This window comes from Torulaspora globosa, chromosome 6 (assembly GCF_014133895.1).
Source record: "Torulaspora globosa chromosome 6, complete sequence".
In the NCBI taxonomy this organism is placed as follows: domain Eukaryota; kingdom Fungi; phylum Ascomycota; class Saccharomycetes; order Saccharomycetales; family Saccharomycetaceae; genus Torulaspora; species Torulaspora globosa.
The window spans coordinates 497345-519189 of NC_050732.1; the positions used below are offsets into that span (position 1 = coordinate 497345).

The 21845-nt window shown below is 44.4% G+C and overlaps 10 protein-coding genes and 1 non-coding gene across 11 annotated transcripts; 5 read left to right on the forward strand and 6 right to left on the reverse strand.

Annotated features, from left to right (window-relative positions):
- Nucleotides 1-54: 54 nt before the first annotated feature.
- Nucleotides 55-3015, reverse strand: DIS3 (exosome catalytic subunit DIS3; the record flags this gene model as incomplete). The annotated part of the gene is made up of 1 exon (XM_037284704.1): nucleotides 55-3015. The coding sequence occupies one exon, from the start codon at nucleotides 3013-3015 to the stop codon at nucleotides 55-57; it is 2961 nt and encodes a 986-aa protein (XP_037140600.1).
- A 792-nt stretch (nucleotides 3016-3807) lies between these two features.
- On the reverse strand, nucleotides 3808-4881 carry HG536_0F02520 (uncharacterized protein; the record flags this gene model as incomplete). Its single annotated transcript, XM_037284705.1, has 1 exon — nucleotides 3808-4881. One exon carries the CDS (start codon nucleotides 4879-4881, stop codon nucleotides 3808-3810), a length of 1074 nt encoding a protein of 357 aa, XP_037140601.1.
- A 1903-nt stretch (nucleotides 4882-6784) lies between these two features.
- On the reverse strand, nucleotides 6785-7240 carry HG536_0F02530 (uncharacterized protein; the record flags this gene model as incomplete). The annotated part of the gene is made up of 1 exon (XM_037284706.1): nucleotides 6785-7240. One exon carries the CDS (start codon nucleotides 7238-7240, stop codon nucleotides 6785-6787), a length of 456 nt encoding a protein of 151 aa, XP_037140602.1.
- A 1772-nt stretch (nucleotides 7241-9012) lies between these two features.
- Nucleotides 9013-10566, forward strand: UBP6 (ubiquitin-specific protease UBP6; the record flags this gene model as incomplete). The annotated part of the gene is made up of 2 exons (XM_037284707.1): nucleotides 9013-9028; nucleotides 9101-10566. The coding sequence occupies 2 exons, from the start codon at nucleotides 9013-9015 to the stop codon at nucleotides 10564-10566; spliced, it is 1482 nt and encodes a 493-aa protein (XP_037140603.1).
- Nucleotides 10567-10635: 69 nt separating this feature from the next.
- MIC19 (Mic19p) lies at nucleotides 10636-11100 on the reverse strand (the record flags this gene model as incomplete). The annotated part of the gene is made up of 1 exon (XM_037284708.1): nucleotides 10636-11100. The coding sequence occupies one exon, from the start codon at nucleotides 11098-11100 to the stop codon at nucleotides 10636-10638; it is 465 nt and encodes a 154-aa protein (XP_037140604.1).
- Nucleotides 11101-11395: 295 nt separating this feature from the next.
- On the forward strand, nucleotides 11396-11481 carry HG536_0Ftrna3Y. The gene is given in 2 exon segments: nucleotides 11396-11435; nucleotides 11445-11481. It is a non-coding gene; the product is annotated as a tRNA-Tyr (tRNA).
- Nucleotides 11482-11866: 385 nt separating this feature from the next.
- Nucleotides 11867-13294, forward strand: HG536_0F02560 (uncharacterized protein; the record flags this gene model as incomplete). Its single annotated transcript, XM_037284709.1, has 1 exon — nucleotides 11867-13294. One exon carries the CDS (start codon nucleotides 11867-11869, stop codon nucleotides 13292-13294), a length of 1428 nt encoding a protein of 475 aa, XP_037140605.1.
- Nucleotides 13295-13309: 15 nt separating this feature from the next.
- On the reverse strand, nucleotides 13310-14467 carry TLG2 (t-SNARE syntaxin TLG2; the record flags this gene model as incomplete). The annotated part of the gene is made up of 1 exon (XM_037284710.1): nucleotides 13310-14467. The coding sequence occupies one exon, from the start codon at nucleotides 14465-14467 to the stop codon at nucleotides 13310-13312; it is 1158 nt and encodes a 385-aa protein (XP_037140606.1).
- Nucleotides 14468-14968: 501 nt separating this feature from the next.
- On the forward strand, nucleotides 14969-17374 carry AFI1 (Afi1p; the record flags this gene model as incomplete). The annotated part of the gene is made up of 1 exon (XM_037284711.1): nucleotides 14969-17374. One exon carries the CDS (start codon nucleotides 14969-14971, stop codon nucleotides 17372-17374), a length of 2406 nt encoding a protein of 801 aa, XP_037140607.1.
- A 112-nt stretch (nucleotides 17375-17486) lies between these two features.
- Nucleotides 17487-19409, reverse strand: ARO10 (phenylpyruvate decarboxylase ARO10; the record flags this gene model as incomplete). Its single annotated transcript, XM_037284712.1, has 1 exon — nucleotides 17487-19409. The coding sequence occupies one exon, from the start codon at nucleotides 19407-19409 to the stop codon at nucleotides 17487-17489; it is 1923 nt and encodes a 640-aa protein (XP_037140608.1).
- A 681-nt stretch (nucleotides 19410-20090) lies between these two features.
- ADE2 (phosphoribosylaminoimidazole carboxylase ADE2) lies at nucleotides 20091-21806 on the forward strand (the record flags this gene model as incomplete). Its single annotated transcript, XM_037284713.1, has 1 exon — nucleotides 20091-21806. One exon carries the CDS (start codon nucleotides 20091-20093, stop codon nucleotides 21804-21806), a length of 1716 nt encoding a protein of 571 aa, XP_037140609.1.
- Nucleotides 21807-21845: the final 39 nt, after the last annotated feature.

Sequence of the window (21845 nt, forward strand, 5' to 3'; positions counted from 1 at the left end):
GGGTTAACTAAATATCTGTATCTGTATATTTTACATTTTTAAGCTTTCGAATGACTACTTAAGCAGCAGCTCCGCTTTACGCTTGCTGGTGACGGGATCCAACACTGACCTCAGTTGAACCTCTACCTTGTCAAAGACGTAAATTTCCTTCTGCTTCTCCGTTTCGTTTTGCTTGAAAGAGAGTTTGAAATTTACCTCATCAAACTCTGCAGAATTAGGGTCAGTCGTTAGATTTTCCAATCTTATTAGGCCCTCCACACCAAAGCGCGGAACCAATACAACAATACCATTGTTGAGGACCTTTATGACGTATCCGGTTTCCACCGTCTCGTTGTTTCTCATCACTTGACCAACGTAATATTCGATGCTAGCTCGACCAGCGAACTGGGCGTTTCTATGGCGCTTGTTGATGTTTCGACATATCATCTCCATCTTGTTTTTATCTCTATGCATCAAATCTAGTGGTTCGTACCCTATAGCGGCAGCGAGTTGTCTGTGCGCAACAACGTCACAGAAACGTCTGATCGGAGATGTAAAGTGCGTGTAAATATCCACGGCTAGACCATAGTGACGGAAGTCAGCATACGAGTAAGCACCCGAATAGAAATATTGGGCGGCCATCATACATCTAGTGGACATGATACGGACCAAGGTATTGAAATAGGGATCATTAGGGTCTATGCAGCGATCCAAGGAGTCTGCTAAAGCTTTAGAAGACTCTATCGAGATTGAAAGGCCTTTCCTAGTCTGCAACATTTCATTTAAAATCTCGAAATTGGTTGCAGGAGGTGCTGCATGTCTTCTCAGCATTGCAGTCTGCGGGAAAGCTTCATAGATTTTTCTGGCTACAGATATGTTAGCCAGAAGCATGAACTCTTCGACTAGGGAATTCGTTGCAAGCAGCTTTTTGATTTCCACTTCGTTAGGGTCTGACGTTTCACTGTCCATATGAACTTTGACCTCTGGGGACGCCAAATTCAAAGCTCCGGCATCTAGTCTTTTCTGTTTTAATTTAATAGAAAGGTGAAGCAGCGCTCTCATACCTTCCGTTAACTCGTCTTTCTGTGTCGGGTCGTCAATGCGCAACTGGGCTTGTTCATAAGAGAATGCCTCCCTCGATTTAATTACTGATTTCGTAAAGTCCACATTCACTATATTTGCGTCTGCATCAAGTTCCCAGATGACCGAAAAAGCGAATCTATCGACGTATGGTTTCAAAGAACATAAGTCGGTACCTAGCAACATTGGAAGCATATCAATACGCTTGTCAACAAGATAAACAGATGTACCCCTAGACGCACCTTCTGCGTCAAGTGCAGTGTTCGGCTTCACGAAATGAGTGACGTCTGCAATGTGAACGCCAACTTCCCAATTTCCATTTGCGAGCCTCTTCGCATGTAAGGCGTCATCAATATCGACACAGCCTGGAGGATCGATACTGCATATCAGTTTATCTCTCAAATCACGCCTTTTTGGAAGTAGAGGGTCCTTGGCAATCATAGCGGGATCATTTAAATCGGCCGGTGCCTTCCAATCATGACCTTCAGGCGGTAAGCATTCTAACACCTTCTTCGAAAATGGCCTGTATTCAACGTCATGCTCAAGAAGAAGCGCCTCGGTCTCTGCCTCTGCTGATTCGATTTCGCCCAAATCTCTAACGAAATGTCCCAGCGGGTACTTATGCTCTGCGGGCCAGGAATCAATTGATATAACAATTCTCTTATCCAACAGCTCCTTGGCACGCCTCGTCCGAATTCTGACTTTAGGTAAGCACTTGTCCATTAGGATAACGAAAACATTTTGGGTTCCACCGGTATGTGGATCAACAGAGTTAGGTGCGATCTGCCCGACAAACTGCCTCCAAGATCTTCTTGGGATAGCAACCACTCTCGCTGTTGGCTGCACTTTGTTCAGCTTTTGGGCTGAAATAGCGCTTTCAGCGAGCAACTTACGTTGCTTGTCGGAGATTACTGCGCCAACATCCTCGTCTGCATCGGCGTTGTCATTAACGTCAAAATGCTCGGAATCCAGTGCAATGGACGAGGGCGCTTTCCATTCCGACTTAGGAAGTAGCTCAACGACTACTTGGTCTCCATTGAATGCTCTGTTTAGATTCTTCTGCCCAACAACGAGGACCGGCTTGGAAAATGTGGATAAACTGACAGAACCCTCTAAAAAGTTATACTCGGAAATCTGAATGTTACCTTGGTACAAGACCCCATTCTTCAGGCCACCCATGACTCTTGCGGTCGAATAGTACTCAGGAAAAGTGAACTCTGCCTTTGCCTCAACATCCTTGGTATTATCCGAAGAGCTCTCAAAGTTTGGAATAGAGTCCTTGATGTCCTCAGCGTTCGGTAACATTTCAACATATTCATAAAGACTTTTGGTTAGAAAGCTATCCTGAGATGCAGCTTCTCTATTCAAGCGGTCATTTGACACAAGGATAACATGAATATTGTGCTCCTTCAGGTGTTCTGCGTACCACTGGCACGTTTTTCTTATAGCTCTATCATTTCTATCATTAATGCTTTCACTAGGCAATCTTTCCACGAATGTACTTTCGCTGAACTCGTTATGGAACACGATGAACCTTTTCTTGTCATCGCTATCTCTACAGAGCGTCCGTAGTCTCGTGTACACTGGGTACGATTTATTCCTAACTTCGTCGAGCACAATTTGGGGAACAATCACATCGTAAAAGCAATCAGGATTTTCTAATAGATCGATCGCTTGTAACACGATATTCGTATCTAGAACCACGTAATGTGGACCATTGGAAAGTGATAAAGGCTCTTCTGAAAGAACAAACTGAGGTAATTCATTCTTGGCATCGGGAACCACCACGTTGGGACAAACTTTGCAGACTCTAGACAAGCAAGGAATATCATTTCTCAGGTAGTGTTCTCGAACAATCTTGGAGGCCCCACCATTTCGAGATCTTACAAAAACCTTTTGCGTCACCGTTAGCCCCTCGGCCAAACGTTTCCTATGACCTAAATCTGCGACGGACATACTCGTTAATGAATATAGACGTAATGGAAGCTAAAACGGCTGCGATGCTGTCCATTAAAGCTCTATTTAAGCTGTCAAAGTGACAACTTTTCACTTTCTAGAGGGCGAAGATGTTCGTCGCTGATGATGTAGATTTCATTACACTCGTGACCGGGTAATAGCAATAGGTCTACTTGGTAGCGCCGTTCGAGTAGTGAGTATACGCGAAACCTACCTTTCGTAGAGAGTGAGTAATTTCGAGTTTATCACTATTTACGAATGAGTAGCCTGAAAATTCATTCGTGGTTGATGATGTTGCATATGTAACTTTACACGAGAAGTATAGAGGATTGGCATCAAGGTAAGTCTGTCAGCTCACAGGTAGGACTATCTGTAGCTTGTCGAAGAGAATCCTAGGGTGTCCGGGGAGCAGTCGGAGTTTCTGGAGACCAAGATTCTTCAAATATGCAATCATCCCAGTCTTCTTGCTCGTAGTCTGAAAGGTCCGGGAGAGAGTTAACGTAAGAAGTATCGTCAAGGTTCATATCGAAATCATCATCGTCCAGAATAGCATCGGATGGCAAGCCATCATTGAAAAAACCAAAATTTGAAAATCGATCCCTTAAAATCATCATGGTTCCTATGTTTTTGTGACTTAAACGTGCTAGATCTTTCCTAATAACTCTTCCAGCGATCGAAAAACACCTTTCCACATCACAGGAGGCAAACTTGGTGTAGAACAAAGACATTGCCAATTTAAAAAGCGTCGGATAAATATGGCGGTGGTCATACCACCATTTTATCGCTTCCTGTCTAGAGTTTCCTGCGATTACAGGCTCTCTGATATCGTTCCCATTCTTCAGAACTTGCATCATTGTACTCAGCTTCCGCAGCCAATCTGGTGTGCTTCGACGGATCAGGTGCGACACGTATATTAAACGACAGCAGGTTTTCATTGCTAGGAGCTTTAGGAATCTTTCTCCGCTCCTGTTCCGTAGCACAGCTAAACCTCTGTACTTTCAGGTAGTTGCGCATGAATGAGTTAACTTCGCTTATTCTAACCGTGAGCTCGTCTGCTTCCATTACTTCACGAAGCTTGTCTTGTTTTGCCGTTGGATCTAGGAGCACTGCAACGTAGAACAGAGGATTCACCTCGAGATCACATAAGTGGTCTTGGTAGCAGCTGTAGGAATCTTTGATTGCTTGGAGGACAATCCTTTTATCATCCAGGGATAAACACTCGCGGCCATTGAAATAAGAGAAATCTATGCCTGAAATATTTGGAATATGGTTACCGGCAAACGCACTCAAGCACAGTTTGTAGTAGTGACCCAGTATATAATAAAGAGGAACAGCCTGAGGGAGATTGTTAAACTCATCATTTTGGAATGCGGAGTCCAGCTCAGTGAATATATCGCAGCACTCAACGAAGTATGTCAGCATTTGAATTGTCTTTTCGTCAAATCCTATGACACTCTGGACTCGATTGATGATGTGAGTATGGGATTTTGTGTCGAGTGCTTTAAACCATTCCCAATAGGCTGGATAATTTTGGAAAAAAACAGTAACTTGTCTCCAGGTATAAATCCATATGGTTTGCGATTCATATGGTATAAGTGGTAGATCATGTTCTTTCAGACTTGCATTGACCGCAGTAGAGCGCCTCATGATTTTCTCCAGCCTTGTCACTTTACTGAATGCCTCGGCAAACAAGCGGTCTTCACGCAAACTCTTGACGATTCTCCCGAAGACCAAATTTAACACATAGTTACCGCAACGGATAAAACGAACTTTGCCGAACATTTGATGTCCAGAAGGCTTTATTGTGTTCAAGTAGTCATAGACAAGACTCTTTTGGAGAGAATCACTATTTTTAGCGTTGCCCATGGTTATAGTTCCAAGCTTGTCAACAAGGTTATGTCTGAGTAAAATCTCCTTGAAAACCTTGTATATGTTTGAACCAGTGTGTCGCTTATGCCCAGGCTAGCGAATTCTAGTAGATGACAGTTGCGGGATTCGTCTCGGTTGTTAAGGAGAATTTTTGCATCATTAGCCAGTTCCAGTGATTCCATATTGAGGATATTCCGAGTAAAAGAAACCATTACCGCGAGGAATGAAATATTGCTAGGAGAAGTCCATATATCGAACTGCACATTAACCATGGTGGTGTCTTTTATGCAATGTCTCATTCAGATAGCTTTCGAAAAGGTTAATTTTGGCGGATAGTGTTGTTCTAGATTGGATGAAGGCATTGGCTGCGTACCTTCGATTTATCAACCCCCAACCTATAAGGCTTACAAAATTGAAGGGTAAAAAGCCCTCCGATATCAAAAGTAGTGTTTCTAGAACCCCAGGGTTTTCCTGGCATTCCTGCACCAGAGATTCGCTCAGTCTGAGTGACTTCGATCTCCTCGGAAGCATATCCAGAGTTTCCACTTTGCTTACTTTCGGTTTCTTGCTCTTTAGAGCACTGGGATGGACAGCGGTAATATGCTTTGACAAGTTTCCGGTCGATTCTCCTCTTTAAAGGTTTTCCCACAGTAAGTACATTTGGCTCTTCTTTTGTTGTTCGAATGCAGGAGGGTAAAATGTATCTTGAAAGATGATCGCTCCATCCAACGTGAGGGGCTTTTCTTTGGATTATTCTATACCTTCAGAGTTGTATTCGTAGTAGGTGTGACCAGTTCAGTTGGTGTCGCCAGGCATGGACGCGAAGGAATAGGGGCCATTGGGCTCGGAATTTCTGTCAACGGAATATTCTGCTGGACAACAATCCTGTTTTCATGAGCGCTAGCATTCACTGCTGATTTGTAAGTGGAGCTCTTGTAAGTTACCACCAAAGGTGTGAAATTTTTTGATGTTGACGCGTTTCGCCAAAGTTTATGCTTCACGCGTTTGTTTACGGTTTTTGACCCTGTGAGATGTCCAGGTTTAGCGAGATTGGTCTGAAAATATACTATAGACAGTATTCTGTAGCTGAAATTACCTTCCATCGTTTGAATTACAGTGAGCCTGGCATAATTCCTTTAAAGGTTCAAGCGGCCTAGACATGAATGGATTCATTAGTGTTGCAGATTGTTGATAAATGGAAATCGTAAATAGATAGTCGATGAGGTCAATATGCCTTAAAAATGAGTACTCAAGAGATAAAAAGGTATTACTTGTTACATCTCATTAGCTCTGATATTTCAAGTCCTAGTTTAGATCGACAAATATTGGTCATTAGTGCTGTATATCCCCGAGGAGCTGAGTGTTCAGATACTCTTTAGAGTCACTTTTTGCTGCCATATTATCTTATTTTTTGCCTCAACAGAAAGACTCAATTTGGTTTTGTTCGCGCCATGTTAACAATTTGTGACGTTTTGTTATGCACCTTAATATTTTCTGATGCAATAAGATATTTAGCCGTTTATCTCAGAAAGGAATTCCCGTGGCCTAAAAACTTTCAAGATGCTCTTTGTAATTCATTGATCACTGCGGGTGAAGCCTTCCGCCAGGAGTATGAAGGGTATTCCCGATGGAAGCTTCGCAAGAACTTTCTCTAATATTTTGGTTGTTTCTAGCGCCGGATCTCCGAATTTGACAACAGACAAAGTTGCGTGCAAACCACGAACCGCGACTCATATTAGCGACATCGAATCAGCAGCGATAAAATGATTAATAGTAAATGAATTTTGATTCTGAAGACAGAGTTCGCTTAAAGATAAAAAATCGCAAAGGGCAGATCTTTGAGAAATACTAACCCTTGATAGCCGTACTACTACTAGCCATAAATTCTGCGTGTCTTTTCTTACTCATTCGAATAGAATAAGAGCAGAGATTTCATATTCGTGCCTCTCTTGTCCTCCATGTCGGGCGCATTCATCATAAAATCACGGAATTTGTGTCGCAGTCTCTGCTTGAGATAACTTACATCTTTCATGGTAATGGGGGTCATATGAAATCGAAGATCATTTTTCAAGTCTGACTGTGACTGTGACTGCGGCTTTCTTAAACCTTTGAATTGGTGATCCTTTGTACTCTGTGATTTAGCTCGAAAATTCGTGAGTTCTACACGGCCAATATGCTTCTCTATAAAATCGTTGTGTTTCTTTAATAAATCCTGCATCGCCATGTCTACTGCATGTAGTTCATCAGCATTAGGGCCAGAATCGATGGAATCATCGGCTGGTGCAACCAGAACTCTAGATTGAACTAGGACAACCAGGTGAAGATATAAAATGGCCAACCTATGTATTGATAGCATTCTTTTCACAGCTTTATTTTGAGTTATTCACGGCACGATATATCGGACGTATGTGTCACTTACTCATTTAATAATTTGTGACGCGGTAACTGTCTGCCTAAATGACAGGGTGTGTGCCAATATTTTTGGTAGCTTTGCGACCATTCAGCAACTGGACGTCAATGGCCATGTTAGGGCTAGACAAGATTGTAGAGGAGAGTGGCTCGTCAACTTCAAATGAACCTCAGCGTCTGTAAATTAATTAATTTCACACAGGCTCATTCTTAAGGTGAAGAGCAGTCCATGAAAAATGAATATCACATTGAAAATGGCGCTTGCTGCTCAAAAGAATTTTTACTGTGCGACCTGATGATTAAACAAGAATATGAACCCGGGCATTTTTTTAACAGCAGTCAAGCTAGACTTACATGAATGGCAAAAACCCCGTCCATCGATTGGTGTTGATCAGCTCACTTCCTGCTCAGGCAAGACTTCCGCACCTAGTCTTCTTTATGGCTCACTGCCATAGTTGCTAACATTGGCACTGGTGCTCTGTATGCCTTGTATCGGCAGTGAAACTTGCCCTTGACCGATTCGATTCGATATGCGTGGTCAGTCTCAGAAAACAACTGAAGTATTACTTATCTCAGGAGGCTAAATAATGTTCACTCCAGCGATCCGTCCATATTCACCGCTCACCCACTTTTGTAGTTCTTTATCCTCAGCATCTGACAGCCAGTGATTCGGACCACATTGTACAGGCCTGCTCGGTACCTCTTGTGGCGTTTGCCGAAGTCGGCTTCAAACTGAGGGTGCCGCGGAGATAATCGACCAGAGTCTGGGGGTCTATTTCGTTTTGCTCATCAAATATGTAACTCGCTGTCAATTCCCGTAGTTGTGCCTAGAAACGGTCCGGATCCACTATCGTATTAATTTATGCGGGAGGCTTCCTCTTCCCATACTCTGCAACGTAATCCAAATAGAATGCTTCCCGGATCACCGAACCTGCAGTAGATTGCCCAGGGGCACCGGATCTATCATAAAGGGCTTCAACCTCTATTGCAAGTTCACCCCGAAAATCGATACTGAGTGGGTCTAGAAGGTCAGAAAAGAACTTTCTCAAGTCTGCATCCAGCATGTAAGGAGTCAGAAGCTGAGCCTTCCCGTAGAAATGTCTCTGTTGTTGTTTGTAAGATGCTTCAGCATATCTCCAGACAGAGCGCCGCGACATCCAGCAGTTTGTGGATGAGTGCATCCAGGTCTTCCACGTTCTTCATATGCCTATGAGCCCTCATCTTTGTGTACCGGATGTTTTAAACCACATAAGGCTCTGGCCAGTTTATATCTTTGCGAAGGCGATCGTAGGGGTATTTCGGCAGCCTGAACCTTGCTTACTGTATAGTCAGCAACGGAAACCTCCAACAGCTGCGAAGCATCTTCTTTGATCCCCTGAGCTTATCAAAACATATCTCTGCTGATCGTATACTATTCTATGAGGGACAACAGGGAAGACGTCCAATACAAAACTGTGAAAGTCTCTGTCAGCCAAGGGAGACTCATTTCCATCTTCGGAACTCTCAGATCAAACTAGCGGTGATTTTGGTGGTCATAGGCTAGTCATAGGGTCCTTTCTCGAAGAGTTATGGGATTCCCTTAAACTGGCTAAGCTTTATATAGGTAGAGAACGTGTAACCCGGCCTAGTGCTCTTGCCACCTTCTATAAGATACGAGACATACAAGAGAGTAACAGTAGTCTGAAGAAGTCTTCAGTCCAAGGGATCCAGCTTTCTACCATGAGTCAGTTAGAATGTATGTTCTACGAATTAGCCGTCTGTCAGTTATCCTGGAGCTAATACTAACCGGTCACGTATTTTGCCACAGTTAACATCAAGCATGCTGGTAGAGTTTACCCCGTTAAGATAGCCATGGATGCTACTGCTGGTGCTTTGAAGGGCCAGGTTGAGCAATTGATTAAAGTTCCCATTTCACGTCAGAAATATATGGTCAAAGGCGGTTTGAGTGATGATACGGCAACAGAGCTCAGTTCGATAATCAAGCCTGGTTCGACCATCATGGTTCTTGGGACCCCAGACGCGGATTTAGTATCTAAACCAAAACAGAGGAGTCAGTTCATCGAGGATCTTGCTCCAGAGCAGCAATTGCAGCACTTGAATGAGTTACCAATCGGATTCCAGAATATGGGTAACACTTGTTATCTGAATGCAACATTGCAAGCGCTCTACAGGATCGAACCCTTGAGAGATATGATCCTTAACTATAGCCAGCAATCGGCGGATAATGCAGCCGATGAAGGACATAAAAAGATCATTATAGAGATGAAACGGTGTTTTGAGAATTTGAAGAACAAAAGTTACAAAGCGGTCATGCCCATGGTTCTCTTGACGGCGCTGAGGAAGTGCTACCCTCAGTTTGCTGAGAGGGACCCCCAAAGCGGCTTCTACAAGCAACAGGATGCTGAAGAGCTTTTCACGCAACTGTGCCAAACCATGGCTCTCATTTTCGGCAATAAGTTCTCCGAGGCTTTCAGCATACACTTCAGAACCACGATCAAGGACACGGCTAATGAAAACGACGTCACGGTGAAAGAAGACGAGTCTGATGTGAAATTACAATGTCATATTTCGGGATCGACGAATTTCTTGAAGAACGGGTTAATGAACTCGCTGCACGAGCAAATCGAAAAGAGATCTACGATCACGGACGTCAACTCTGTGTACAGCGTGGATAAGCAGATCACAAAGCTGCCCAAATATTTAACTGTTCAGTTTGTCAGGTTTTTCTGGAAAAGATCTGCGGGCAAGAAATCCAAGATCTTACGTAAAGTGGTATTCCCCTTCCAACTCGACGTGGCTGAAATGCTAACGCCCGAGTACGCAAAGGAAAAGATCCAAGTGCGCGAGGATTTCAGGCAGATCGATAAGGAGAGGCTCGAGAAGGAACGCGACCTGAAGAAGCGGAAAATAGACGACACCGCCAACCCTACTGTGATGGCTCCAAGAGAAAAATACGAAACTGAGATGGCGCTCGCTAAGAGTGAACAAGAGCACTGGATCGAAGAGTTCAAGAAAAAAACACCCAAAGACCTGCAACCTGGCGAAAATCCCTCCTGTCTGTACGAACTGATTGGCGTGATAACCCACCAGGGAGCAAACTCAGAGTCTGGCCATTACCAGTCGTTCATAAGGGACGAAATGGACGAAAACAAATGGTACAATTTCAACGACGACAAAGTCAGCGTTGTCGCCAAGGAGAAAATAGAGAGCTTAGCCGGCGGTGGCGAAAGCGATAGCGCTCTGATCTTGATTTACAAAGGATTTGGTCTCTGATTAGCTCTTGTTTTTCATTTATTGGTAGGAGAATATATACTATTTGAACAGGCATCCGCTTTTCTACTGCTAACTAAACACAAGCTTCTTGAACTGCTCTATCTCCTCGTAGCAGTTCAACGGCTTGCCTTTATTCTCGAGCAGACACTTATGCAAAGCCTTTCTCGCGTCACCATCAGCGTACTTAGCCCTTTGGGCATCGTCCCTCTCTTGGAACAGGCCTAGCTTTTGGTTCAATTGCTCGATCTTTTCATTCAAAGCTGCGGATGACAGAGACGAACCCTCACCATCCGAAGAATCGCCCTTTAATAACGAGCTCTCCAGCCTGTTCTCAAATTTTTTCAGTGTATCCTCTTCCAACTCAGATAGTCTATCAGAGACTCTCTGCTCCACATATCTCTCAGCCAGCTGTCTTCTGCTGTAGTCGCTCTCCTTCGAAGACTCCAACTGAGCAAGCAATGCTTCCGAAAAATCGATTTGAGTCTGTGGTTGAAACACCTGCACCTCACCACCCTTTGAAGGTTGAGAACCCATCCTGTCGCCAGATCACAAGCACTTTACTGCCTTCGATATCGCTAGCTCTCTTCTCTTTAACTCAGTGAAAACTATTCGATATATGGGATCCGCGTACTGTCTGCAGCATCTGATTGGGCCAAAAGCGCGAACAACACAAGAACCAATGGTACATAACCGAGCTACAGGCCATTGCTAGAGAACCAGCATGGGACAGCAAGCTCAAGCTCCAGCAGCTCAGAATGTATAGAGTGCTCAGTTGTTCCTCTCCTAATCTATGTCTACAAAAAATCCTTCATTACCCGTCCATTTCCGACTCTCGGTAGCCAAGTTGGTTTAAGGCGCAAGACTGTAACTGTTCAAGTAATCTTGAGATCGGGCGTTCGAATCGCCCCCGGGAGATATTTTTTATTTTACGCCATGAAATAAGCCACATCACTTAGGACGGAATTTGGAACGCGAAAAATCCTCGCCAGCCATTTTCTTGGCGCGTTCTGCGGCAGTTTCTGAGCCAAGTTGTTTCTCGAGAAGCTAGCCATTCCTAACAAAGATAGCTGTTACATCTACAAGACAACTCCATGATAGCATGGACTAAAATAGCCCGTGTGGTCGACGATAAGCCCTGTGAATGCTCCGTTGAAACATCTGCAGACAATGTGGCGGTAGCGTACCGGAAGAAACTTGGTATCTTTTGATATAAGAGTGGTGTTTTGCGGCATAGATGATCAAAATTGTAAATAAAGCAGTGATTGCTACAGCTAGGTTTGTTTAGCTGATAGTAAGAAGGATGTTACCAAGAACGCGAGCTGTTTTTACCGTAATATGTGGGTTCCAATTTGCAGCGATGGCTTTTCTGGTGATTGCGTGCATTACTGCTCCGGTGTTTAAACAGATAGGACTTTCCAAGTACCAGGGAACGACTTATGGGGTGTTTGGATATTGTCAGTCAGATAAGGGTTGTTCCAAGGCGGCTGCTACTTATGATCCTTTCGAAGTGGGCAGCGGTTCGAATGGGGACTGGACGTTAGGAACGACTCCAAGGAAACGGTTGGGAAAGATTCTTATTGTGACGCCGGTTGCCGCGGGTTTGAACTTTATTTCATTGGTGTCGACGCTATTGGCGTTTGCTATTGGGTTGTTGCGCGATTCTACTTCTGGGATTCTGTTCACTTTGAATTTGGCTATGACCGCGCTGGCGTTTGCTGCGTCTGCCCTGGTGTGTGTCGTGACATTTCTGTTATTTTATCCTCATGTCACTTGGTGTTCTTGGCTGCTGATTCCAGCAGCAGTTCTCCCTTTGATTGCCATTCCTCTGGTGTTCGTGGCACATTCTTCTGGCAGAAGAGCTGGCCATGGGGAGAGTGACGACGACTTGACGGGGATTGTACAGCACGATGCTATCCTGGACAGCGAGTTTGACTCCCCAAGCAGGAAAAATGGTTCTTACAGAGAATTGAATAACACAAGCGATTCTTTGCTGGAAAAACCGCTGATCTTGCCGTCGTATGACAATCTCCATAAGCAAGAGTCGGTGGTCAGGACCGATACCGACACTACTGCCCACTCAACTGTCGAGAAGGATCCATACGAGATACAAGCGGAGACGAAGTCTCAGACGGCTTTCTCCGCCATCAACGGTCCAAGCGGGCAGGTTCGACCACCGGTATCGCTATCGATGGCTTCGTCTGAATACTCGAATAACTACCCTCAAAGCCAACTTCAAAAGGAGCCTCGCGACGTTTTGGAAGATATTATAAAAGATTCTCTGTCCAAGGATGAACTGGCAGAAAGTCATGTTCGTTCGGTGAGCGATAATGGTTCAGACTTCACCTCGATCTCCCAAAGAGCTGCCCGTCAGCAGCCGGCTGGTCCCAGACCTTTCCCATCACAACAACAGAATATGCCACCTAACGTGAGATCTGCTGGTCCGGATCCTACCGAGATGCTTCTTCAGAACAATCCAAACTTTCTGCACCCAAATACTAGACGGATGCAGCCTCCTGTTCACAACCAACAACCAAACCACTTCCCGCAGCATCCACATCGGCCAAGGCATCCTAACAGCTACGGCGGATTTCAAAATAGCGTTCCCACACCTGTGGCGCCTTCGACGTCGACGCATTATAAGCCTGCGTACAAGAGGGTCGGTGCCAGAAATAACATGATGCCTCCTGCCTCATCGATGAACGGCAATAATCCGTACCAGTTTAGATAGCATCGGACGACGCTTCTACTTGATAACTATGTCTATAAAACGTTTCTGTAATTTATCATCAGTGACCCCCACGGGATCCATGTTTTCAGGCCTCGTAGTTGAGTCTCCAGGGCTCGTCGTTGCTGGTGAAGAGCTGTGGTTACCACCACTACTGTGCGGCTTCAACATCACGATGAAAAACAGAGCGATAACGCACAGCGACAGTAAAAGAATGAGCCTGCATTTCTGGCTTCTTTTCTGATAGTGTGTTGCCTTGTCCAATTCTCGGTTAGCCCCCTTCAAGTGTATGACCGTGTTTTCAATGTTGTAATCGATCCTGTCGACTATTGTCCCCTGATCTATGATCAAGTTCTGCATCTCTCTGAAGATTGTACTCACTTCTAGCACACCTTTCGCAAGTTGCGTAATTTCTTCGTCTCTTTCCTGGAGGAATCTCTGATTAGTCTGCTGCTTATTATCCATCTGGCGCCGTAGAGTTTGTCTGGAGTATGCTTCAATATCCTGGCTACCCTTCGTGGCCGTCTCTTCCTCTTCGATCAGTAACTGCGACGGATCGTCGTTCTTGGGGAAAATGGGTTTCAAATCATCCTTGTTCAGGAACTTGAGATAATTGTTCTGTAATACTCGAAACTTATTACTCTCTGATTGGATCTGTTGAGCGTATCTCTTCCTCATGTTATCCAGTATGATCAGTTCACCGCGTTGCAGCCGCTTGCCATCCATCGTCTGGCTATCGAATATATGCTGCAGCTTCTTGATAACATTGTAGCACCTCTGAAACAGCTGGATGATCTGGTAGCTCAGCTGTTCGATCTCCTTTTCATCATGAGACTTATCCTCAAAGCCCGGAAGTGAGTTCTTTCTGTACAAACCGTTCAATTGCTTCATTAACCTTTCGACTTGGTCCAAATTATCGACAACCTCCTGCGTCAGGTCAACGAATCTGGGGGGCAACACATCTCCCTTGTTGGCATCTGACATATCCACCATGGGAAACGCCTCTTCATCCTCTACCTCGTCCAGAAACGGGTTCGTCTTACCATCGTTGGACCTTATACTGAACCTGGCATTATGAGGGAAAGTTCTTCTGTAAGAAAGAAACAGATTGGTCCTATCTCTGAACATCATCGATTTCCTTTGTCTTTTGAAGGTGTTGGTCTCTGCTGAGTTCATCCACTGGGTCTTTATGTTAAGCCCCTATGACTCTTGCTTGAAGCGACAAGGAATAAATCATGCCTAAGCAAACCGGAGGCGGTAGACATGTCCCACACAGTCGAGGCAGTTTGAAATGGCCAGTCAGTGCAGCTACATCATCGAACGTAAGCCTACGAGTTGCAAGTTTTCCAAGGAACTTTGGGTATCGATTTACACGGGTTTAAAAGCACAGCAGATCCACTCAAAGTCTTAAATGGCATGTCGGATTTTCCACGATTGATTTAGTTCGCCATTCTACCTTTATTTATTGATCTTTTGCGAGATCCAGACTTCTGATACCAGCTTGTTTGTCAAGCTGGAAAAGTCTTCAAAGATCAAATATCTTACAGTTTCCAGCGAGAACAGCCTTAGGAAGAAGGCTTCAAAAGTGGCTATTGGCTGATCGAGGAGGCTTGCCGGTTGCTGGTACGATAAATTACTTGCTGCTAGCTTTAGAGTCTCTCTGAGAGCCCATCAGCTATGAATCTGATACCAGGGTGTGAGTTATCGGGCAGAAGTGTTTTCTACCTTTTGAGCGGTGAGTTTGATAACAAGTATGGCCCAACTATTTCGTGTCAATACCCTCGAGACATACCGGGCTTCGGCTCTGTGTCGGGAGATCGAGACATTGATAGTGCTTCCTCGTTGGCAAGCTTGCTGATCCCTACTAACGCGGAGCATCGAACGCTTAGTGCGCCGGACAGCAATGTGTTTACACTGTTCTTGAATCAGCACAGCAGGAATTACCAGTTGCTGCCGTCGTTCGGTATGGTAACTATGGAAACGGACGTCAAGGATCCTCTGAGACTTAACTTCGTGAATGTGGTCAAAACATTGAGAGATGAAAACAACTCAAGGGGGGCAAAAATACGGTCGATTGCCTTGGGAACAACATTGGGGAATGTCGAGGCTTTAAAACCATTTCTAACCGAGGCTCTGGTGCATATAATGCATGCGAGCGACGTGAACGAAATAAAAGAGGTGTTGATGAGTTGTTTTCAGGCTCTGAATGGATTGGATCTCTGCACCGTCGAAACGAGTCTCCACAAAAATCCCATCCAGCAAACATTATGTTCGGTACGAAGAAAGAGTTTGCTGCAAAGACTACTTAGCGATGACACACAGCTTGGTAGAGATATTCTCAAGATACTCGATCTCGGATCTGGCGACAAATTTGGAAATAAGATCGAGCTTAAGAAAGGGAAGCTACTACTGCACTTCAAACACAGCTCAGTCCAAAGTCCGTTTGAAAACTTGATTCAGAAGCCGATTGAGATGAGTCTTTTCAGTTACACAGCATCGCATATTAAAATTGGCAATTTACTGGTGTTTCGCTTCTTACAGAAACTAATCCCGGCGCTTGCGAAATTGTCTTCAAGCGATTATTCATTCAGAATAATTGTCAATTCACATAAGTTACCCAAGGAGCAAATCTGTCAATTCGTAGTCACTTTATCTCAACTGATGGGGTGCTTCAGCGAGGCAGAAGGAACGCAATACTACGATGGCGCAAACGTGCTTATTCTACCGTACGCAGAAGTTTCCATGATAAAGAGCATAAAAGAATTTTTCACAACATGCGACGTTGCAAATCTGTTCACCATCATCGGTACGGCTAATCCTATCTTCCGTCATCACAAGTATTTGTGGGATTACTACTATGATATTGATGAAGACGTGTTGGAGGCTTCGAGTGACAACGTCGTCAATAACCAGAACAGTCTGTGGGACAGCAATCTTTTAAAAAAACTTTTGCCAAAAAGTATCAACGACGCAGCTTCTTTGCATGCTGTCGAATTCGACAGGATGGGATTACTGGCTGCATTTGTGAGCCTCATCAATGACTTGAAGCCGAACGAGGAGAATATTCTATCTACCTTGAGAAAAATCAACGTACTACAAATTCAAAGTCAATTGAGGGAGTTTAGGGTTGACGAAACCAGCTTGTGCTCGAGATATGTGACTGGATTCAGAGACTTTGTCAAGTTCAATCATTTATTTACACAAGAATCATTGACTGTTATACAGCAATTTTCAAATTTGGACCATCTTATATCGAATCTCTACGATGCTGCCCAGTCTCTGAGGAGGAGGCAAGAATTGCTTTCGCAGTTACTGGATCTGCTAAACGAAGTCATCTCCTTCATCGAAAAGAGCCAGGAGAGATTGACCATCTTTTTGAGTATTGCACTAGACTACTCACCATTTCAATCACTTTCTGAGGGAAATCTCATAGTTAGGGATTTTTCGACCACTAACTTGCGTCATGAGGTAGCAGAGACCCTCAAGAAGAACAAATCATGGATCTCTGTTATCGACAATAGCGATACCAGGGGCCTTTTCGAGACATTCGCCAAGGAGCGGGCTTTGGATTTGCTCTCGATGACTCTCTTATTGAACTCCGATATTCACAAAACCAGAGTGACGAAATCTACAAACCTCGACGGAGCCTCTGTCGACTCATTATCAATCTCCAGCTCCAGTAGCGGGAATAGCAATGTGGAGACAAGAAGGCCACGTTCAATGAGCCTGAAGTGGATAAAAAGCCTTCACCTTCACAAAAGTAGCGATAACTTTGTTGAAGAGTCAACTACTCCATGGTTAGACACGTCTTCCGTTTCATCTTCGCCTGGAAGATTTACTTCTACAAAGAGCAGCAATGCAGAGTCTATGTCATCTCTCTCCTCTATATCGTCCTCATCCTCGCGGAAGGTCAGTTATAAGAGCTTTCGCCAAAAGACCGAAAACATTAAGAGGTTGGCTACGGAAATCATATTGAGGATCAAAAGCCACCCCATTGGTACTTTCTTGATCAACGAAGAGATGAGCTCATTCGGTCAAACACTATTCCAAGTTTCAGAAGTTGAGTTCATGCCAAGCTCATAGATACAGGCTTGAGTGAGAAGAAATAATAATTATTTAATTTGGTCTGTAATTTTTTTGTATTGATAGTGGTTGTGCTATGCTTAAACTATGCACATTTTTATTACTGATGTGGCTATCTTTTCATCAGATCCTTTACCAGCCCACTTAGTTGACTTGGAACATCCATCGTCGCCAATCTGACTTCCATAAAATCTATACCCTTCCTGTTCTTTGAGTATCTTGATTTTAGCTCGGAAAGCTTCTTCAACAATTGCGAGCGGGTTTCAAGGGTCGAGCTCCTTGAGAGCTTACCATCAAAATCACCAAAGACCTCCAATAATTTGGTCCATTTCCAGGGAGCAATATCATTGTACGCTCTTGTTGGACCTTCTATGACTCTTTCAATAGTATAGCCATTGTTATTCCATAGGAAAATTTCCATAGGGAGTTGATGGCGCACAATTGTGGATAACTCTTGAGCTGTCATTTGTGCGGCGCCATCACCTTCAAGGAGAATTAATCTCGGTTGGTAACCAGGTTCAATCTTTCCATAGTCCAAGATGTGAAGATTTGGATAATCCTTCATACCTTTGGCAACACCAAGAGCCGCAGGTAAAGCCATTCCAATGGATAGATATATGCTCTGGGCAATATATTTGACCTGGCTTGGCAGCTTAAAATCGCGAATAGAGAATTGGAAGGAACCCGTGTCCGAGATCAAAACGTCACCGGGATTTAAAGATCCGGGCAAATGTTTCTGCAGATAGACTTGAGTGATGTCACTTGTTTCGTCATTACCGAAATCTATTTCATCAAGTTTCAAATCATCAGGATTATATGGCGTGAATTTTGAGTCATAGTGGAGGGACAATCTTGGGACTTCAATCTTTTCACCTAATAGTCTCAAAATATCAACGAAATTCACATTCCTGTAGATCTCTTCCTCTTTGCTTAGATGGTCATAAAATCTAACATAAGCGGGATGTAATTCAACGACTTTTGCATCTGGCTTGTAGGTGTAGGAGTAATTTCCATAGTTAATTTCGTTTTTCTCTATACCAAAGTGTAAAACCAAATCACAGGATAAAAACTTTTCAATCACTGAACCGACATGACCTTTTCCACTGTAAAGTCCCATATAAAGGGGACTGCTTTCGTCAACGACAGATTTGCCCATAACAGAGGAAAAACTAACAATCCCAGTACGATTTATGAAATCGTTCAATTCCTTGGTCAAACCATACCGATCACAGAAAACGTCACCGACTATTGCTGGTGTTGAGCTTCGATACAACAAATCCAAGATCTTATTTGTCAATTTTCGCGCCTCATCAGGAGAAGTCTTCGTCACAGAGTCTTGTAAAGTAATAGTAGGCCTTTCCACTAGATTTCTTGAACTGACTAATTGATCCACAAAGGTACATGGCACAAAAATATAACCGGGTTTCGAGTACTTATAGATATCCTCGATGACTTTATCGACTTTATCACAGGCAGTACTTAAATCATCCAAGTATTCCGCTGAACAGGCAATTTTATCTCTCACCATCTCAGAATAAATACGGTAATCGGGACCGACAAAGTTAGAATCATTGAGCCGGGGCACAAGGTGGTGAACGTTACGCAATCTCATCTCGGGATTCTGGTTTGAAATTTCGTAATCGACAATACCAACAATATGTAAAACTTTCACGTCCTCTGAACAAGCACCGGCCAACCCGCTGATGGCTCCAAGCTCTCCTACGCCAAACGTAGTGATAACACTACCGATCCCGTTAGTATATCTTGAGTAGCCATCTGCCGCATAAGCCGCATTCAACTCATTGCAGCATCCGACCCATTCCAGCGTACCGCCATTACTATCCCTCAGCGAATCGTCATACATATGTTCCAGGAGCCTCAAGTTATAGTCCCCAGGCACCCCAAAAATCGATTTCACACCAACAGACAACAGTCTTTTGAAAACATAAAGACCAAATGGGATCTGAGCCGCCAGGCTCCCGGTCCCAAAAGCGTTTTGTGTCGCATGAACTAAATCGTGAGTAACAGGTGTCATAACTGTCTACCGATGCTTTTTGAAGCAGCAAGTCAGTGGTCGCTCTACCCAGAAAGTAGTTAAATGGGTCTAAGCAACGATATTCTAGCGCATATTTATACGGTTACGATTTTGTAACCACGGCGGCTAACCACTTCGGTTACGCGCGGTAACTTCGGTCCGAGTACCCTTAAAAATATGCCGCGATCAACCGATCTCCGCCTCCAGCCGCGATTAACCGTCAGCTTGCCGAAACCCATGTTTTTTTTAAAAGTTGCAAAACTTAGAGTCCTCTTAACGCAATTGCAACTTCTGCACTGTCATGAGCTTCCTTAGAACTCGCTCCATTCCGATTTCCTCTACTTTAATCAGCTATTCAAGCTCATGCCACTCTTGTCCACGGTGATTTCGTCATATAGCATCCTGAGCTTACTCCGCGAGACTTTCTCCCATATCGCAATCACTTCGTGCCCGTAAGGCTTCTCTGGCCCAACGATTAGCTTTAGACTTTTGCTGATTGTTTGCTTGTAAAATGACTTCTCTCGCGAAGATATCCTATATTTTTCGCAAAAGGTGATATTAATTGCTGGGACGAAATTTCAGCAGCGATGAGATGCCAAGGGTTAAATAGAATTGATCAACGATTGCTCAAATTTTGTAAATATCTTTGTCTGTTAGTAGCGAGAGTATACTTAATTGATAATGGACTCAAGGACTATTGGTATTCTGGGTGGTGGCCAGCTGGGCCGTATGATTGTAGAGGCTGCCAACCGATTGAATGTGAAAACGGTGGTTTTGGATGCAGCAGGGTCTCCAGCTAAGCAAATTAACAGTGTTGGGGAACACGTTGACGGATCCTTTACGAACCCGGATGATATTGAGAAGATTGCAGCTAAGTGTGATGTGCTTACTGTGGAAATTGAACATGTGGACGTGGCTACGTTGAAGGGTTTGCAGAAGAAATTCCCTGATTTGAAGATCTACCCATCTCCGGAGACTATTGAACTAATCCAGGATAAGTATTTGCAAAAAGAGCATCTAATCAAGAATAAGATTGCTGTGACGGAAAGTGTATCAGTTGACACGCCAAGCGTCAACACTCTCGCTGGAGTGGGTGAGAAGCTTGGATATCCGTTCATGTTGAAATCCAAGACTTTGGCGTATGACGGCAGAGGCAACTTTATTGTGAAGAGCGAAAAGACGATCCCTGAAGCGTTGGAGTTCTTGAAGGACCGTCCTTTGTACGCGGAAAAATGGGCGCCTTTTAAGAAGGAGCTGGCCGTTATGATCGTGCGCTCCATTGATGGCCGTGTGTTTTCGTATCCGACCGTTGAAACGGTTCACAAGGATAACATCTGCTTTGTGTGCTACGCCCCGGCAAGGGTGCCAGACTCTATTCAGTTGAAAGCGAAGCTGCTTGCTGAAAATGCTGTGAGAGCTTTCCCCGGTTGTGGTATCTTTGGGGTCGAGATGTTTTACTTGGAGAACGGCGAATTGTTGATCAACGAGATTGCTCCAAGGCCCCACAATTCCGGCCATTACACGATCGATGCGTGCGTGACCTCACAGTTTGAAGCTCATGTAAGGGCCGTTCTGGATCTACCAATGCCTAAGAACTTCTCATCAATGGCAACCTCTACCACCAATGCCATCATGCTCAACATTCTCGGTGACGAGAAGGAGAAGAATAGAGAACTGCAGATTTGCAAGCGTGCTCTCGAGACCCCAGGTGCGTCCGTCTATCTCTACGGGAAAGAGTCCAGGCCAAAGAGGAAGATGGGCCACGTCAACGTCGTAACGTCTTCTATGGAAGAGTGTGAAAGAAGAATGTCCTATGTCGTCGGCAAAATTAAAGATTTGCCAAAGATCTCGGCCGCCTCGAAGATAGACCACGAAGCTGAGAAGATTCCACTGGTTGGTGTTATAATGGGCTCAGATTCAGATTTACCCGTTATGTCTGCGGCTTGCGATGTGTTGAAACAATTCGAAGTGCCATTCGAGGTAACCATCGTGTCGGCTCACAGAACTCCTCATAGAATGAGCAAGTATGCCATTGAAGCTTCTCAGCGTGGTATCAAAGCCATAATTGCTGGTGCTGGGGGCGCCGCTCATCTGCCCGGCATGGTTGCGGCAATGACTCCATTGCCAGTCATCGGTGTTCCCGTGAAAGGCTCTTGTTTGGACGGTGTCGACTCTCTTCATTCCATCGTTCAAATGCCTAGAGGCGTCCCTGTGGCAACCGTCGCTATAAACAATAGCACGAACGCAGCGCTGCTGGCTATCCGTCTCATTGGTGCATTCGACGCTTCGTTGCATCACAAGATGCAGCATTTCTTGCTGAGACAGGAAACAGATGTTCTCGAGAAGGCCGCCAAGCTCGAGAGCGAAGGCTACAAGAAGTATCTTGATTCTAAGTAGATGAATCTGAAACGTGGCCTTGATCTTCAGTTCTTAACA